General features: G+C 42.5%; 1 protein-coding gene across 2 annotated transcripts in view; it reads left to right on the top strand.

Annotated features, from left to right (window-relative positions):
- The window catches only part of crppa (CDP-L-ribitol pyrophosphorylase A), a 325,901-nt gene that overhangs the window by 104,668 nt on the left and 201,066 nt on the right, over positions 1-20,167 (top strand). For both annotated transcript variants that reach the window (XM_078228170.1, XM_078228178.1), the window contains exons 6-7: positions 4,829-4,926; positions 18,479-18,571. In XM_078228170.1, coding sequence (XP_078084296.1) covers positions 4,829-4,926; positions 18,479-18,571 — 191 coding nt within the window. The remainder of the gene's footprint in view (positions 1-4,828; positions 4,927-18,478; positions 18,572-20,167) is intronic.

Raw genomic sequence — 20,167 nt, 5'->3', positions numbered from 1 at the left:
ATTAGCTCTGTTTGTTTACACATGCACTTTCACACTCCATTAACTTTTACAAGCCTTTTGATAGCTGAATGCCTGCTGCCATCAGACTTTTGAATAGTCCTACCACACACTAAGCTGATCTTTCTTCTCACCCCAGCGGTAACTGCAGCACTGTATTCTGCACCCTATCCTTTCCTTCTCCCCTATATACTCTATGAATGGTATGTTTAGACTGTAACAGCTCGCAAGAAAGAATACTTTTCACTGTATCCCAATACATGTGTTAATAATAAATCAATTCAATTTTCAAAGGAGGATTTGCTTTGTTTTTGTAGCACTTCATGGTCTATTCACTCTGAAGTGCTTCATTTTATGAGCAGGTGTTCTTTATGCATGCATTTTATATACTGGTTTTTGTTCTGCTTCTTCTGTCTGACCCCATTTTTTGAAGGAGATTTTTTTTCAAGTTTGAAGTGCTTTCTAGAAACCTGAGGGCATTTTTAAGGGGAATTTTTCTAACTCTTATGCCTGAACATCATGCCTTTACTGGAGGCTGGCATGACTCAGACAGTGAAGTCCAAGGGTTCCTCAATGAGGACTTTCTCACAGCCATTGTTGAATACTCTGGATAGGCATAATGACCACACCGGGGGAGGAGGGGGTCGGGGATGTGGGGGGTCGGGGGGGAGGCTTGGAGGCTATTATAGTCCTTGGGTGGTCAGGGACATGGCCAGACACTATCCTGAAACTGCCCCTTGGCCCATTTACCATGGCCAATCCATCTAACCTGCACATCTTTGCACTGCGGGAGGCACCTGGAGGAAACCCATGCAGACACGGGGAGAATGTGCAAACTCTACATAGACAGTCACCCAAGACTGGAATCGAACCAGGGTCCCTGGTGCTGTGAGACAGCAATGCTAACCACTCTGCGACTGTGCTGCCCTGAAATAACACACATATTCAACCGCTGTCAAAGCTAGGAGGTCTCACCTCTTATGATGAAAGAGCACCAGTTCTTCAATCTCAGTCTGTTGCTGCAATCCTTGTAGCTTCAGGGAATGCACCACCTATGTTTAAATTACATGTAGACAAGCAAGACAAGATTGGTACTTCACTTGTGGCTAAAGGCCAGTAAGCTGAACCCTCCACACCTGTCTTACAATAAAGATTTAACAAAAGAAGTTGCCCACCAACAAATGACTCAGTTACAGCATACACAAGCTAGGTACAACTTAGGGAAATGTTCCAAACTATTCAAACATTATTCAACATCAAGGTTATTCAGATTTAAAGCTTAGCAGAAATAAGTAATATAAGGAAGGTAGAAAAAGTAAAATTATAGATTGAAAAGCAAAATAATGTGGATGCTGAAAATCTGAAATAAAAGCAGAAAATGCTGCAACCACTCAGCAGGTCAGACAGCATCTGTGGGCAGAGAAGCACAATTAACGGTTCAGGTCAATAACTTTCATCAGAACTGGGGAAGGCTAGAAATGTAATAGGATTTGAGCAAGGGAGTGGATGGGACAAGGACAGAGGAAGGTCTGAGATAGGGTAGAAAGATAGGAGAACTTGAATGAATGGTTGAAGTGTCTTCCAGGGGCAAAGGGAATGATGGTTGGGCAAGAAAAACAAAATATGTGCCTGAATCAGGTGTGCTACTGCCCGAAAGCTATAAAAAAGGAAAAATCCAGAACGTGCAAAGAAAGGGAAACAGGGACAGAGATTGTGATCTGAATTTGATTAACTTGATGTTGAGTCCTAAATCCTGTATATTGCTTCATTGAAAGATGAGTTGCCGTTCCTCAAGCTTACATTGAACTTCACTGGAACAGTGCAGTGAGTTTTTCTGGTGTGTTGGCTAACAGTCCTTCCTTGAGGGAGGACTGTTAGTTAACACACCAGAAAAGGTCCACTCACAGCTAATGAAATGCTTTTGAAGTGTAGTCATTGCTTTGATGTGGGAAAATGCAACAGTCAGTTTGTACAGAGGAAGTCCCCACCAACAGCACTGAGATTAGTGACCAAATAACCTATTTTGAGGATGAGGGCTGAGGTGGCATAGTGGTTAGTACTGCTGCCTCACTGTGCCAGGGACCTGAGTTCGATTCCAGTTTGGGTGACTGTGAAATTTGCATGTTCTCCCTGTGTTTGCGTGGGTAAACTCAATTGCTCCATTTTTTTCCCCCACAGTTCAAAGATGTGCGAGTTAGGTGGATTGGCCATGCTAAATTGCCCCTTAGTATCCCAAGATGTGTAGGGTAAGTGGATTAGCGATGGTAAAAATGTGCGAGATCATGAAGATAGGTTAGGGGAGTAGGCCTGGTTAAGATGCTTTTTGGAGAGTTGGTGCAGACTCAATAGGCTAAATGGCCTCCTTCTGTACTCTAGGGATTTTATGGATTCTGTGGATAGATATTGGCCAGGATACTGGGAGACTCCTCAGCTTTTCTTGGAATGCCATGGACCTAAGAGGGCAGCTGAGGGCCCATTTTAACATTTCATCCAAAAGATTTTACCCAAATTTTCTGAGAGATTAGGTCAACTACAACGAGTATGTAACTGAGGATCAAATTAAAATGCATCTGCAAAATGCTACCGAACCTTCTCTTCAGCTGCTGACTATGTACTTTTGAACTGTGTCAGCTGTAGCTCAGTTGGTAGCACTCTTGTCCCAGAACCATGGGTTCAAGTCCCACGTCAGGACTTGAACATAAAAGCTCATAGCTGACACGCCAATCTTTTGGATGTGCTGTTAAAACACCATCCTGTCTGACCCCTAAGGTGGACATAAAGGTCCTGACAGCGCTATTTTGAAGAAGATGCAGGCTCGATGGGCCAAATGGCCTCCTTCCGCACTGCAGGGATTCTATGATTATCGGATTCTATCTTTCAATACTGTTAATGCTCTCCAATACTGCTCGGTCAAGATTTTTGTTCTGAATGGCTCAGGTATAATTATGGGGAACAGCATATGCAGAAAAGCTTTTTACTTATTTCAGCAGAAGCTTCTAGTTTGAATAGTTATTTGCTGAAGTGGTCTTGCTGCTATATTTGTGCAAGTCAGATTCTGCCTTGGAATAGAGGACAAGTTGGCCTTCAGCTCCTTGCTGTTCATGAGGGAAAAACTCACTGAAAGGTGCATGCTAGTAATGAAAATATTTGCCAATCTTATCAAAGGCAGAAAATTATACATGTTTGAAATAAAGAATGGAAATAGGCATTTCTGCAGCTGAAATAAAGAAAATTGGTTTTGATAACGAGTCTTGCTGAAATAAGAAGGAGCTTTTACAGATACTGACTGACCATTTGCTTTTTTAACAATTTCTGTATTTATTTTCACTGAGATTAAATAATACTTGTCATATGGAAGGTGGTTTACAAGTTCAGTGACATTGGCCGTGATTCTCCCAGAAGCGCTGAATTGGCGGGAAAACTGTTAGAGATCCCGACTGTTATGTCAGTTCAAGTTCTCACTCGATCCCTGCACTCTGTGCAATGCAGAGATCCCAATCATGAATCTCATTAAAAATCCAGGAGGGTGGGGTCTATTCGCACCGGAGTCTGACAGCTCCGGATCTCTTCGCATGCGCAGTGGTCCCGATCTGTCAGTCTTCCCGTTTGCTGGCCAGCTCGATCGCTGGCCAGCCCGGGACCCCCGTAGTGCTGCCCCTCCAGCCCCCCACACGGCCCACAACAATTCCCGGGCCGGCCCACCCTCTCCCCCCTCCCCCCTGCCTGTCCCAATCGCTGCCCTCCCTCCATCCCAGACCGATCGCCATGCAGAGTGGCAGCGGGACACCCCACCCCCACCGATCACCCCTAGGCCCCGCCCACAAGCCCTGCCCCCTTGGCACTGCCCGATGCCTGGTGGGTAGTGCCAAGGTGCCCACTGGGCATGGGCACTTTGCCAGGGGCCACAGGCTGGCACTACCAGGGTGCCCACTCCCCTGCCGCCCGACCTCCTGGGGGGGCTCCGATTGCCCCCCCTTCATTCCGGCGGGGTCTCCCGCTAGTTTCCTGTACGTGGGGAGCTACTCTAAACCCTGCCGGAATGAAGTATTCCTGGCGGGGTGGGAGATTCAATCAGGACCGGTAAGTTCCTGATAATTAGATTTAAAAGACATTTAAAATGTATTTTTAAAAGATTCAAATGACTTACCTGCCTTCCTGCCGGTTTCCAGCGTGGTCTGGCCTGCGACTGTTCACCGGCTCTGGAAATCCTAGAACAAGGCCGGCGACGCGCATCTCCCACCCTGACCTACCAGAAAAGTTGGGAGTCGGAATGGGAGAATTGCGGCCATTGTTTCATGATATTGGTCGACCTATTACTATTTTGTACTGGAAATAATGAAAATATAACCAAGTATGGAAGCATTCCTGAATTTGAAAAGGTTCTTTGACCCGTCATCATTTATTAATATATCTCATGCTCAGGTTTCTTTCTTGCATTCTCAATTTGAATACATGTATGTCGGCAAAAGTCAAATTTAATCATGTAATATTAACTCTAGGTTTAACACCAGCGTCTGTAGTAAATCTTGACAGCCCTGTTAGATTCTCCAATTTACACTCCGATCAAACAAGACTGTACAGGGAGTCGTGTAATTCTATAGCATCAGTCATGTATGGCGCTAAGGTGAGGTACCAGAGGGATGCAGCCTTCAAGAAATGAAGGGAGATAAGGGGGAAAAATGTCACACAGGTTTGGGAGTCGGCTTCTGGATCTTTGGCATCAGGAATGTCTAACCAAAAATGAAGGAGAAATGTTCCTTTAAGGAAGAACCTTCAAACACTGAGAAACTAGTAATAAAATTCTTCCATCAATTTGTCTTTCTCCCCATAGAAAATCTTTCCAAGAGTGTCTGTATCTTCACTGGAATGCAGGAAGAAGCAGTTCAATTTGGCTGTTTTCTACAAGAGGCCTTACAACTGGTGATGGAGGTCAGCTATGTCTCGTGTTTGTGAAGCATGTGTGATATATCATGTATTCATAGTGAACTGTTTGTCACACTGGGGAACACCAGGAAAACTTACAGCATCAAAGTGGTCTAATAATGCACTGAAAATATCACAGTTACACTGTGAGCCACTGAATCTCAACATTTACCACATGAATGGACCAGCTGTATGTACATATTCATGTCCTGCTCCACTGTTGGGGAAATATATTATAGCATTAAAAAAAAGCTTTGGCTCAGTCAAAAACACTGCTAAATAATAAATGCAGGCCTAATGTATAAATGTGACAGCAGATTATTAGATTAAGCATTTAGCCTGATTGTTACTAGTTGTAACTCTGATGATTTTGCCTTTTGCGATGACTGGTCACTTGTTAAAAGTAATGCATTGAGTGTACACTGCTGTAGATCCTAAAGTAAAAAATCTGCTGTTCTGGGGGTTCGGTGGCTTTACCTCTCATGTGACCTTGTCTAAAATCCTGGTAAGAAGTCTCAACACCAGGTTAAAGTCCAACAGGTTTATTTGGTAGCACTAGCTTTCGGAGTCTCAAGCTCCTTTATCAGGTGAGTGTGGTGGAGGCGGAGCTTGAGCTTGAGACTCCGAAAGCTAGTGCTGCCAAATAAACCCGTTGGACTTTAACCTGGTGTTGTGAGACTTCTTACTGTGTTTACCCCAGTCCAACGCCGGCATCTCCACATCATAAAATCCTGGGACAGGGCAATTGTCATGTTAAGCATTGGTATCTATGCCTCCATTGGTACTACAGATGTACCCACCTAAGTGCCTCACATAAGAAATCTTAAAAAGGTATCTTGTCACTTCAAGAGACCCAGAGAGATGGAGAGAGAGAGAGGGAGCACAGGTCAGTCAGACCGAAGACGAAGAGTAGGCAAATATTCTTCATCGTAGGCCCAGGGTTAAAATGGCACAGGCATGACAGTGTCAGTGATGGAAAGGGAAACATTGCACGGCTATTTTAATTACCTGTTCTTGTCAGGTAAGGGATGGACAGTTTGAAACTAGATTTACATGCAGCGAGAACTATTCTTGGTGCTAATTGCCTAATTGTTGTGCCAACATCATGTTTTTAAAGAAACTGTATCAGCCTTTTCATAGTATACATGTAGTTTCCAGGTGAAAACAGCCAGCATTATGCACATCCCTTCACATTTCTGTTTCAGTTTTCAAAGGGTAGTTCCCAGTTGTTAATCTGCTTTAATGCTGTTAGCAAAGCAGAAGGTGTGATGACTTAATATTTAAGTATATCATTAAAGTTACACTTAAAACCTGAACTTATATTGTGTAAATACCAGTAGAACAAAGGAATGGAAGGAGGAGATTCAGCCCCTCAGACCTATTTCAACATTCAACTTGATTCTGGCATGTCTGTTACTGAGATCAATTTGATCCTTATGTTTTCACAGTATCACAGAATTGTATGGTGCAGAAGGAGGCCATTTGGCTCATTGTGTCTGCACCGGCTCTCCAAATAAGCATCATGGCTTAGTGCCATTCCCCTGCTTTTTCCCCGTACCCCTGCACATTATTTCTATTCAAATAATCATCGAATGCCCTCTTGAATGCCTCGATTGAACCCGCCTCCACCACACTTCCAGGCAGTGAATTCCAGACCCAAACGACTCGTTGTGTGAAAAAGTTTTTTCTCGCATCACATTTGCTTCTTTTGCAAATCACTTTCTATCTGTGCCCTCTCGTTCTTGATTCATTTAGAAGCAAGAATAGATTCTTCCTATCTACTCTGTTCAGCCCCCTCATGATTTTGAATATCTATATCAAACCTCCTCTCAGCCTTCTTTTCAAGGCGGAACAAGGAGAACGGTTCCAACCTTTCCACCCTTTCCAATTTTAGACATAGATTTTAACCTTCATTTTGCTCGAATTGTATTTTTTGTCTTAATATCACACAGTGTACGTACCAGCCCGGTATTCGGGACTCCTTTATAGTCGGAAAGGGTCTATACCCTTGGGTTAGACAGTGGGAAAAGAAGCTAGGCTTTTGTTCCTGATTGCTGCCATGTGGTTGATGATGGAGGCATGTGTGTGAGCATATTGTGGCTGTGAGGCAGGCTAGAGTGGAGCACGTTGGCTCCGGGGACTTGGAGCAAGCTGACCCCTCCCTCCTCCATAATATTCTGCCCAGTATTTCTTATAGACAATACATAATATTCTTTCCTTATGTTTTTCATTTCAAAATGTCATCATTATACTTATAAGTATTCTGAGAGGTAAAAATAGAATAATAGATGGAGGACTTTGGCAAGGTGGCACATTGAATGCTAGTCAGTGTACCCAGGGAAAAAGCTGTGTTTGAGGTTGAAACCAATTTAATAGCTTTGGGGGAGATGGAATTGAAGGTTTTCTCCTACCTTTTACGTTATTTTTAAATTCCAAATAACCACCCAATCCCCAATTCACACTTGTATTCTTCCATTAAATCATCTGGAGATCTACAGTGAAAACTGTCAGTGTCTGGAAAAAGAAGAATCTAAGTGGAAGTAAAATGGAAAAAAACCCTTCAGAGTCTTTGCTTATAAGCTTTGACAGTTTAACACAACTATTGACTGTTCTGGACTGTATTTCTGTCCCATTTTTGTATCATCAAAAAACCCAGCCCTGACTGAAATCTTGCTCACTTGTGCATACATCAAAATAACATTGCACAAGACATTAGAGGAAACAATGGATGGTCAGGAAGTGAATGACAGGCATTTAGGGAGGTTCCCTAATTCGTTCTAGAAATGGCGTGTGCTTGACTGACTGCATCACTCATGCATATACTTGTCTTCAAGTCAGTCTGGGACTGTAGGCATGTCTGACAAATTCACCCCTAAGCATCCATTATTCAATATCCTGTGAGCTACATAGTTTGCATTTATTGTGGTAGCATTTTATATGGTGTAATAATGTATTATTAAGTTTTAATAGGACAAAATGCTTGAAGGCAAAAATAGTAAGATAGCTTTGAGGAGGGTCCATGAAATCCACTAAGGGTGGTTTTCACAAAGGAGCTGTTTCTGTTTCAACTTGAATTTTAGACATAGATTTTAACCTTCATTTTGCTCGAATTGTATTTTTTGCCTTAATATCACACAGTGTACGTACCAGCCCGGTGTTCAGGATTCCTTTATAGTAGGAAAGGGTCTATCCCCTTGGGTTAGACAGTGGGAAAAGAAGCCACGCTTTTGTTCCTGATTGCTACCATGTGGTTGATGATGGAGGCATGTGTGTGAGCATATTAGCCAGTGATAGAATGGACACAAGTGTGATGACTCTCCAAGTGGATTTGGCTGACAAATTTTACTTCCAAACTTTTTGAAGAAGGCTGTGGTACTAGAAATAGCTGAACGTCTGTACTTCTAGCCAAGAAGAAAAAATAACCTTTCATTATTCACTCTATAGGACCTCCTCAAAATACTATTCCGTCTCCAGTGAGTGCACATTGACATGGTGGGAGGTTGTGCATGCTACTTTGACCCTCATAGCTAAGCTGCTGGGGAAATAACTCCTGTTAGAGCTGGAAAGGTCGGAAACAGGGAGCCTGAGTGCATACCACTACTGTAAGGAGTTTATAAGACAGGCTACTGATCTGTCCACATAAAACTACCTTCCGTTATGGAAGAAATCTAAAGCCACACTGAACCTGTTACACACGAATGAGTATAAACCTCAACCATTTGAAAATCCACAATCCACTGACTTTAATGCAAGATTGGGCTCCGATTGAAGCCAGACACCTTACTCTGAATTGACAGCTCTGAAAAAATTATGTTACTTCATGTGCCATTAACCAATAAAGTAACATCCAATATTTTTTGTCTCTAACTCTATAATGTGCAAGGATTTTGTAGAAGGCACATAAATCAGTTTAATTTTCTTGAAACCTGAGACAAATAATTAATGGAATTGACTACTCTCTGTGCGCAAGTAAGTGGTGGTGTTGGTGAGAATAGTTACTTGACGCCCTGTCTTCAATGAAATTCTTGCTTTGTATTGTATTTGAATAATCTGAGCAGGAATACTTTTTATGATGGCTCCACACCTGCAGCATGATCCTCAGAGTTGTACTGTGGTTGGCTTAGAGCAAGTTTTCAAAGTATTGGTGTTTATTAGCATTGATGCCTTTATTTGTCTGCCTGCAATAGGCAGATGGGACAGGGGGATGAAAGTTGTCTTAAGCAGGTATGACAAGATGGTAGATGGTGCATGGGCTGCCACATACTCCTTAGAAAGTAAGAGTCTATGTCGGCATCGAAGTAGATCTGGAGTACTGATTTACAAATTATACGAATTAGGAGCAGGAATAGGTCTCTCGAGCTGCTCCGCCATTCAATAAAATCATGGCTTATTTGATTGAAACCTCACCCCACATTCCTGCCTATCACTGATAATCTTTCACCCCCTTGTTAATCTAGCTCTGCCTTAAAAAATATTCACTTTGCATCCACTGCTTTTTGAGGAAGAAAGTTCCAGGGACGCACAACTTTGAGAGAAGAAAACTCTCCTCACCTCTGTCTTAAATGAGTGTCTCCTTATTTTTAAACAGTGACTTATAGTTCTCGATTCTATGATGAGGAAACATCCTCTCCACATCCACCCTGTCAATACCCCTCCATAAAGATTTTGATCAAGTCACCTCTTACCCGTCTAAATCTAGTGGATACAAACCTAAACTCTCCAATCTTTCCTCATAAGACAATCTGCTCATTCCCAGTATTAGTCTAATCAATATTCTCCGAACTGTTTCTAATACAGTTACATATTTCTTTAGATAAGGAGATCAGTTCTGTACCCAATACTCCAGGTGTAGTCTCACCAATGCCCTGTACAAATGAAGCATAAAGTTTTAAAGTTTATTTGTTTCACAAGTAGGCTTACATTAACACTGCAATGAAGTCACTGTGAAAATCCTCTAGTTGCCACACTCCAGTGCCTGTTGGGGTACACTGAGGAGGACTTTAGCATGGCCAACGCACCTAACCTGCACATCCTTCAGACTGTGGGAGGAAACTGGAGTACCCGGAGGAAACCCAGGCAGAGAACATGCAGACTCCGCACAGAGAGTCACCCAAGGCCAGAATTGAACCGGGGTCTCTGAGGCTGTGAGGCAGCAGTGCTAACCACTGTGCCACCATGCTTGTAATTAATTCTCCTCACAATGAAAAATAGCTTTAACTTTCCTAATTACTTGCTGTGCCTTTTCTGATTCATACACTAGGACACCCAGATTCCTCTGCACCTCAGAGCTCTGCAATCTTACCATTTAGATCTTGAGCATTTTCTTTATTCTTCCTGCTAAAATGGACCATTTCACATTTGCTCACATTATTCTCCATTTCCCAGATTTTTGCCCATTCACTTAACCTATCTATATTGCTTTTTAGCCTCCATAATCATCTTCACAATTTACTTTCCTATCTATCTCTGTGCTGTCAGCAAATTTTAGCAACCATACCTTCAGTCCTTTTATCCAAGTCATTTATATAAATTGTAAAACATTGATGCCCCAGGATAGATCCCTGCGACACAATACTCATCATATTTGCTGCCAACCAGAAAAAGACCCATTCATGCCAACTCTGTTTCATTTTAGCAAGCCAATCTTCAATCCATGCCATTACGTTACCCGTTACACCATAAACTTTGTTTTCCACAATAACCTTTTGTGTGGCACCTTATCAAATGTTTTCTAAGTACAGTACATCCATTGCTTCCTCTTCATCCGCAGCAGAAGTGACTTCTTCGAAGAACTCCAATAAATTGGTTAAACATGATTTCCCTTTCACAAAACCATGTTGACACTGCCTGACTGCCTTGAATTTTTCCTAGTGTCCTGTTGTAACACCTTTAACAATGGCTTCGAACATTTTCCCTTTGACAAATGTTAGGCTAACTGCCCTGTAGTTTTCTGCTTTCTGTCTTCCTTGCTATTGGAATAAAGGGGCTTGATATTTTCTATCTTCCAATCTGATTAAATCTTCCCTGAGTCCAGGGAATTTTGTAAAGTTAAATCTAATGCATCAACTATCTCATTAACTACTTCTTTCAAGACCGTAAGGTGAAGTCCATCTGGATTTGTCAGCCTGTAGAACCAACAATTTGCTCAATATCACTTCTCTGGTGATTACTTTATTAGCATCATGCAATATTGTTAATTTGACAGGAAAATATCCTATTTGTTATTGTCTGTACAGTATTATAAATAACTCTGATTTTGGTGACTGCATCAGCCTTCATAAACATGCTCTGCACATTGCACCATATGAACACAGTGACAGTAAATTCATATTTGGGAAGAAAAATCAATACTTTCAACCCAGATAAACTGCACAAGGTTTTTTCAATTCTGTAGAGGAATTAGAAGACTTTCTCCTACCTGGGTTATGAAATTATTCAATATAATTATTTCTCAGAAGGGATGGAATCGGATTCAATTTTATCAATAATCTCATAGGATAGATAGATCAAATGATTCTTGAGCAACAAAGCAAAATGATTGAACAGTGTAGGTCTTCATTGTCAGTGAGAAACATTGGAGTACTCAGGTGTCTGTGTGTCACAACTTTTTAGAGGCCAGAGGACAACGACTAAATGGTTCACAATTGTTTTCTTGATCAGCAAGTATGAAGACTGTGCTGCGTCTCACTGCAATACATTTCCAAAATCTACTATGCAGCACAACTTTATCACATTTCTTTCATTTCTCAAAAAACAATGAAATCACCAAGCTGAGTGGGATAATGGGTAAGCAGATAAAAAGACAAGATTGAAGTTAATGGAAAAGACTTGTGTGAATCATATGCAGTGTTTAACAGGTTATTGAATCACTATGGGCCTATTACACATTCCTGTCCTGGCAATTTTGCCCCACCAAGCCTTCCAAAAATACCAAACTCCAGTCATGATTCCATCCTCTGTTCACAAGCTAATTATGGATGAAGGACCATCTAGCACAGCTCATCTCATTCATCCAGAAAGACATACAAATATTTAGTCGTAAGCCATTTGACTCCTTGAACTTGCTCCATTTTTTTGATAACATTGCTTACATTATACCAGTGACTACAGCTCAAAAGTAGTTAATTGGCTGTAATGCAATTTGAGACATTATGAAAGGTGCTGTGTATTTGTATTTCTTTTATTATGCCTGCATGCAGTCGGCAGAGTGGCTGTAGCAATGGTGAATCAATGCTGACTCTCTAAGGATAATTAATCACAGAGTGATCACCTGATGTTACAAAAGTGGCTCCAAAGAAATCACTACATTTACAAAACAGTTCAACTCTTTATCTAATTCAACCCTACCATTCTTAATTCTCTGGTGCCAATCCACAACCTACCATAAATGGCAGCTGTCCTTTTTACACTAATGTCACTATCCCCAGGATTTGTCAATGAGACATCTACCAGCATCTACTGGGAAAGATATAGAGAGAATTTTTGATCTGAATTTTTCATAGAAGAAAGATGCATGGTACATAAATTCAGTGCGGCAACACAAGAACTGAAATGTTTCCCCTTCCCCATGGCTGTCATACAAATGTTTTGTACACTCGTAATTTGCAGCCTATAATGGAAAAATGTAATCAATAAACCTCCACCCACTTCTTCAACAAACGCAACCTCCCCGCATTCCTCCAATACCCCCCAACCTCTGCAACACTCCTACATTCGCCACCCATCAAAAATCCCCCACAACAAACTCAACCTGCTCATGCAACACCCCCCCAACCTTCTCCACCACTCCTCTCCCTGCCACACACATGATCCAATTGCCTTTATAATAGAGATTTGACTTACCATTTTTCAAGCAAAAACATTCTCAGTTGCTGCACTGCTGCTGACCTTTGGGCAGTTTCATTGTTTTCTGGCAGACTTTAAAATAAAATCAGAACGACAAAGCCGGCCAAAGGTCAGAAGCAGCAGCAACAACTCTAAGGTTGACCTGACAGACGGGCTTTAAAAAAGTTGAAACTCAGCCTGAATGTTCAGATTTTTTTTAAAGTTGGTCTTTCAGGTCTGCAGCTCTGCCTCTGGCTCAGGTTGGGGGACATAAGGAACACAATTTAGAGCAATGAACCTTGACCCCTTTCCCCCGGAGCCTGATATAGAGTACTGTGCAGAGTTCCTCATCACCATGTGACAAAATGGATGTGAAAACACTTGAAGAAGGGCAAAAAGATTCAAAAGAATAATACAAAACTATAAGGAAAGACTGAACAGGCTGCAGCTCTGTTCTTCAGAAAAGAGAAGATTGAGAAGCAATCTCATATAGATATTTGAAGTTAAAGGGGTTTTATAGGGGTAGATGATAGGGTAGTGAATCTGTGGAATTCTTTACCACTGAGGATTGTAGAGGCTGGGTTGTACTATCCTGAGGGGGGGCCCCCAATGAGCATAGGAGATTCCCCCAAAGGTGGTACTCTGCTTTCTGCCCGACAGCTGCCCACAAGGTGAAAGCTGCTGGTTACTGTTGTCTCTGCCTTCCCTGCTGCACGTAAAATGCAGCAGTGGTGGAAGTTGGCCCTTGAGTGGCCATTAATTGACAACTTAAGGACCCCAATAGGCCTTAAGGCAAGCAGGCTGCCAGACGCTTGGCTGCTCACATAATATGGGAGACAATTTGGGGTTGGACAGGGAGGCAGTGGGAAGGCCACTCGCATTATGTTACGAGCCCCTCCCACCCCTTTAAATGCACCAGTGAGGTTGGGGTGGGTGGGGGGAGCTCATAAAATAAACATACCCAACACATCTTAGTAAGCATGTTTAATTTATCGCAAAATATGATTGTTACCTGTTGACTTTGACATATCTAAAAATAAAGAACAAAGAAAAGTGCAGCACAGAAACAGGCTCTTCAGCCCTCCAAGCCCATCCTATGGTGTATGTTGATCCTTGTAGGTCAGAAAAGGTTTAGAAAGAATCCTTTTCATCCCTTCATCAGTGTCCCATCCTCTCCTTCCTTGGATCCCATGGGTGATGGCCAACATCTGGGCGGAATTCTTCAGCTGTGCTGGTCTAAAAGCCGGAAATTCCCGCCCGACTGTCAATGAGGTTTCATATTGTCTGCAACCCACCCGGTCAAATTACAGTGGCGGGCGGGATGGGAGGATTCCGGCTCTGCTGTCTCGCCTGAGCAGCCACTGACAGTGAACGCTGATGGGCTATTCACCCATACATGATGATTGAGAAAGAGCAGGAGAAACATTGCAGCTACCAGAAAACATCAGAAACAACTGAGGCCTTACCTTTCACTCAAAGTGGCCCCTCTTCCACTCCTCACTATCATTCTCTATACCCACTCTATGGAGCCAGCAGTTTGCGGTGTCGATGGGAGTCATGGGCCCAGAGCATTAAATCAGCATCTCAATGGTTCTACAGGCCTTATTTGGAACAGTAACCTAACTTGTTCTGAGGACACAAGGTTTATTGGCTGGTTAAGATTTGATTTGTAAAACTGAACAGAAAATGTTTACTGTAAAATCGACTGTAAGACCATATTTAAAGCCATTCTGAAACATTTCTAATTACTGTAAACTAACTTATTCATCAACATATTTTAAATAATCTGTTTCCAATTAGGAACATGATTTACACGGTATAATTAGAAGCAACTTGATTTGGTTATCCTGTTATGCTAATGGTATGTGCAAATGAGATTGTGTTGAGTGATCAGACTCCTTGAGGCAGATTGCTAATGTTTCATCACTTGAAAAGCAATTAATTCATCCCTCCAAGGCTTTTTAAAGCTATTTCAGTAAACAAAGAAAAGCTGTTTGTATTTCTTGGTCAATCGGGCAAGCTAAATAAAAGATTAAGCATTTTCAGTGCTCCACTTACACCAAACAGTGTGTTATCAGGTTAATTTAAAAAAGCAATGTGAGGGTGCGGCTGGTTACACTGCCACTTGCATTGCTGCTGCATTGGGAAAACAAGAGCTCCACCTGCAAAATCAAATGAATTTGTGGAACTTGCTCACTGGCCAATGACCGGATGCATTTGGAATGAGAGGAAGCAGCTGTTACTTTTTACAGCTGTAAGTAATATGCAGTCTGTGTTCTTTATAAACTTCAGAACAAATCAGAAGTGCATGAATGTACAACATTTAAGAGTTTGATATCATCGTTTCCAAGTGGTCAGCCTTGTCCCGCCACCAGTGGCCGTGCCTTCAGTTGCCTCAGCCTTTAAGCTCTGGAATTCACTCCCTACACTGCTCCAACTCAATTTTCTCCTTTGAGACACTCCATAAAACCTAGCTTTTGGGCTGAGCAATTGGTCATCTGCCCTAATAACTCCTTATGTGGCTCTATTTAAAATTTTGCTTCGCAATGGTTCTGTCACATGTCTTGGGACATTTTACTAGGTTAAAGGAATTAAATAAATGCAGGTTGGTGTGAGTCTGCTTTTAATGAACATTTTGCATTATGTCAGCCATTTGACTTAAGGTGGAAAAGATTGTGTCAAGAAGCTGGTGCCAAATGTGCCGCATAATTGGACGATAAAGTGCTAACGTGACAATGCATTTATTCAAAAGTGTGTAACATATATATATATCAAAGAATAAAACTTAATTGCTTCTTATTTTGTAAAAAGAAAGGATAAGAGTCTGTTTTAAATATGGACCCTTGAGTTTACCTCAGTTGCCACTTTAGACTAAGTGACAAAACTTGCACTGAGTCACTGGGGATGATATTCCAGCCTCGCCGCACCTGGTGCATGTTGCGTGGCTCCCGCTCAATTCTGTGTGGCCTAAAAATGGCCCGGTGCCAAATGGTTTGCAATCATTCCGGTCCCTTTCTGATGGCACAAGCTGTACCTCGCCCAGAAAGGGCTTATGTAAAGTAGTGTTTAAATACGCTTAGCCCGTTTGACGGCGGATTCTACTAGCTGCTGGGATCTTCCGACCCTCAGGCGCAGTGCGAACGCGGCACGAATCACTACTGGTTTCCATTAGCAGAGACCAGGCGTGATGGCCACACCGGGGGCTCGGAGGCCACCGCAGCCCCTGGGTGGTTGCAACATGGCTGGGCAGCGCCCATCAGACGGTGTCCACCTGGCACCCGAGCAGTGCCCACCTGGCATTTGTCAGATGAGCACTGCCCACCTGGCCAGGTGGACACTACCAGTGTACCAGGGGCAGTGCCGGTGAGGGCATGGGCCTGAGTGGGGTAGGGGCCTGAGTGAGTGTCATGAACGGGGGTTATGAGGGAAGCAGCTATGAAGGGGAAAATGAAGGGGTGGGGCATGTCGGGGGTCATGAAAGGGGACACATTGGGAGGGCCCCAATGCCCCGATGTCAGCGATCTGAGTTGAGGAGGGGATGGGGTAACAAGCAGCCAATGGTAGGGGAGGGGGGATTGGGTCCTGATGTCTGTGGCGGGGAGGGAGGGTGTCTTCTAGTGCACAGTGAAATTTGCAGCCAAGCTCACTGGTGCGTTTAGGCCCCGTCCCTTCCAGAACCGGCACGCAACTCACCACTCTCCCAAAAAATGACGAAATGTGGGTCGATTGCGGTACGGTCCATCTGCGCCAGTTGATTGCTCCAGTTTTCTTGCCATTATGACACTTGTCATTTTTTGGGAAAACACTGCAGTGGGCGGGATCAGAAAATTTACCCCATTGTACTTCTGTACACACTAGAGAGATTGCTACTGTCTTCTCTCTGCTTACCAAACTTGGGATGAACACGCAAGACTTTAATCACAAATAATTGCAAGTAAGCTTAATTATAACCTTAGTAGTAGGGTCCGCTAGGCCAGAAGCTCTGGGTCTCAGATTTGATGGCTATTGATGATGTGTTCACAATGTGGCCAAGCAGGTGGATGATCAGCCTGTAAATCCTTCCAGTATGCCAGGTGGTAAGAGCTGGAGCCACACTGCAGAAGGCAATGACAAACCACAAAAAAGTTAAAAAAAACCTTATGAAGTTTTGTGGTCAAGTTAGTCACTCATTGTTGGTCACTACAGATGGTGAATTGGGATAAAATGTGTTTGGAATAGCATTGATACAGAAATACAGTATATTCTTTATGATAGAATTGCTCTTATTGAGATGATTGAATTGAACAGATGGAATGAATTTAATGCACTCTGCCAGCAGACTTGAAGGCTAGGGGGCACGTAAAATCCAATGGGTGGCTTTCCCGCTGTCTATTCACCCATCTAAGACCCAGCTGAAACTTTAAAGACTTCAGGCCCACCCTTGTTCCTATTAAGGCTCTTAAGCAGCTAATTAATTGCTACTTATTGGCCCCATCCCACTGGTATTTTACACATGGGCGAGGCACATGCCATGTGGGAATCTGGCAGTTTTAGATGCATGACTGATGTCAAGAAAATGGGAGCACCTACTTGCTGGGCCCATCAGAAACAATGCCCAAGATCATCCCTTCCCGTTATCCATCTCCCTGGCATCTTGAATCTGGCCTCCACACTCCATTTATACCCTCTCTGAGGCCCCTCTTACCCCACACTTACCTGGGTGCCATGGTGTGGTGGGACTGCTTGTAATTCCAGCAGTGGCAATTTCTCTCACCTGGTGCTGTGGGTTGTACAGACTTGCCGGCCTTCAGATTGGCCAGCAGCTTTCTAAGGCAGGGCTTCCTCCTGAGATCTGGGTGGAAGTTTAAAGCAATTAATGTTGCACCCAGAATTAAATTGCTACGGGCCAACCATTGGGATCGTAGGTGGGCTTCGCATGTGCTTTTTAGCAGGGGTGGTGGTGGTGTCCAGGGACCAGGGTGCCCCGTAGAATGCCGCCCTACACTGATCTTGTCTGCACTTGACGCAATGCTAAATTTGAACTATTATATAATGTATCTACAAATTTTATGAACAGTGTATATTTTTGGAATAACAGTTATGCACTGAAGGCTCAGTGATGTTGTGAGCCATGTAAATGAAGTGTTTTACTGCTGATAATGTGTTCAACAGTAGGTACTGCTTTACAACTTAAATAATGATTTCCTCAATAGCAGCTTGATTTACTTTATAATATTCAGTGACCAGAATGTAGGAGATGAATGTTATGAATGAGTAATTGGAAATTATGCATTGTGCTGTGATTTAAATAATACAAGTACTTTAATGGCTGAATTTGTCGCAGTAACTTAAGAGTTGCTTCATTCAATATGCTAATTAACTTCATCTTCTGGGAGTGTGGGGTTAGTCTAAATGGCTTAATGCCCTTAGCCCCCTTACAGCTGAAACATTGTACAATGGTAAAGATTTTGATCAGGTCAGGCACTTGTGATTACTTTTTCAAAATAAACTTATATGTTAAATATACAGATAATGGTTCCCAAAATATAGAAAGCTGCATTTTCATAAAGTTTGTGTTAGGATGGTTATGACATTTTTACACAGTGAGCTATATCTGTTTTGCTGTAATGTGCTGTTTTTCAAATAAGTTCCTCATTGTTATGTATAATCAGTATCATAAACTATCTGTGAATGCTTCAGATTGAGACTTCGTTTGTGTATTGCAGCTCAATGATCTCATCATGTTTCTCTGCAGCAGGTGGATGTGTTGAAGTGGTCACTGAATAAAGAGAGCCAGTGTATTCAGGCCATCTCCTCAGGCCTGTACTATAATTTCATTTGCATAAATGTGAGTATCAGCTATATTTTTCAAATGTTTAAATTAAAGGTACTTTTTAAAATCATACTCGTGAGTTCCAACCATCCTACAATGGCCTGGAATCTCTTCGGAATGAGAATTAATCTCCCGGACACTGTTGTTGGTAGCCCAGGAGCAATGTGCTCGGTATAAGTTGTTTGTGTTTTCAGAACTGCAGACGACTGTGTAATTGGTAGGTAAATCTTAAATTCACTACTCAGCGTTCCTCCAGTTGCCATAAGTCATCGCTCTGCTGTGTGTTCATACTTCTACAACTGGTCATTGGCTAGCATCATGTCCTTCTATAGTATGGTTTGCTTGTATACCTCTGGCAACTATCTCGGGAGGTAGTCTCCTGCAGTTTCAGACTTTAATACCATACTTTTGAATTTGTTGAGTTTTAAACATTTCATTCCAACTTTTATGATTTAGGTGGTGTGATTTATATCATGAGGCAGCTGCCTCGGATGTTCCCTCCCTGTAATTTTAATATTATGATAAATATTACAGTTATAAACAGCCTCTCTATTGAAATCTTGCAAGCTTTGAATTATTCACAATGCAATGCACTCAGCTAGAGATGCACTTATGAGTTTGATCTTTATAAATAGGGGCAAAGAGTATAAAAGCAAGGAGGTTATCATAGAGTAGAATAGAATCATAGAATCCCTCCACTGCCAAAGGAGACCATTCAGCCTATTGAGTCTGCAACAACTGTTACCCAGACCCACCACCCCTCCCTATCCAACAACCCCATGCATTTACCATGGCCAATCCACTTAACCTATGCATCTTTGGACATTAAGGGGCAATTTAGCATGGCCAATCCACCTAACATGCACTATTTGGACTGTGGGAGGAAACCAGAGCACCCAGAGAAAACCTATGCAGACACGTGAGAAGATGCAAACTCCACACAGTGAGTCACCCAAGGCCAGAATCAAACCTGGGTCCTGGCGCTTTGAGGCAGTGCTAACCACTGTGCCACCGTGCCACTATTATGAACCTTTATAAATCAATTATTGGTTTGGCCTCAGCTGAAGTATTCTGGGCACTGACCTTTTAGACTGTGTGTAGAAAAGATTTATGAAAATGGTTCCAGCGATAAGGGACTTCAGTTACATGGATAGATTTGATTTGATTTATTATTGTCAAATATATTAGTATACAGTGAAAATTATTGTTTCTTGTGCACTATCCAGACAAAGCATCCCGTGCATAGAGAAGGTGACGAGAGCGTGCAAAATGTAGTGTTACAGTCATAGTTAGGGTGTAGAGTAAGATCAAATTAATGCAAGGTAGGTCCATTCAAAAGTCTGACAGCAGCAGGGAAGTAGCTGTTCTTGAGTCGGTTGGGATGTGATCTCAGACTTTTGTATCTTTTTCCCGATGGAACAAGGTGGAAGAGAGAATGTCCGAGGTGTGTGGGGTCCTTAATTATGCTGGCTGCTTTGCCGAGACAGCGGGAAGTGTAGACAGAGTCAGTGGACGGGAGGCTGGCTTGTGTGATGGATTGGGCTACATTCACAACCTTTTGTAGTTTCTTGCAGTCTTGAGCAGAGTAGGAGCCATACCAAGCTGTGATAC

Source organism: Mustelus asterias, chromosome 2 (genome assembly GCF_964213995.1).
Source record: "Mustelus asterias chromosome 2, sMusAst1.hap1.1, whole genome shotgun sequence".
NCBI classification, from domain to species: domain Eukaryota; kingdom Metazoa; phylum Chordata; class Chondrichthyes; order Carcharhiniformes; family Triakidae; genus Mustelus; species Mustelus asterias.
This window is presented reverse-complemented; position numbering and strand designations above follow the sequence as displayed.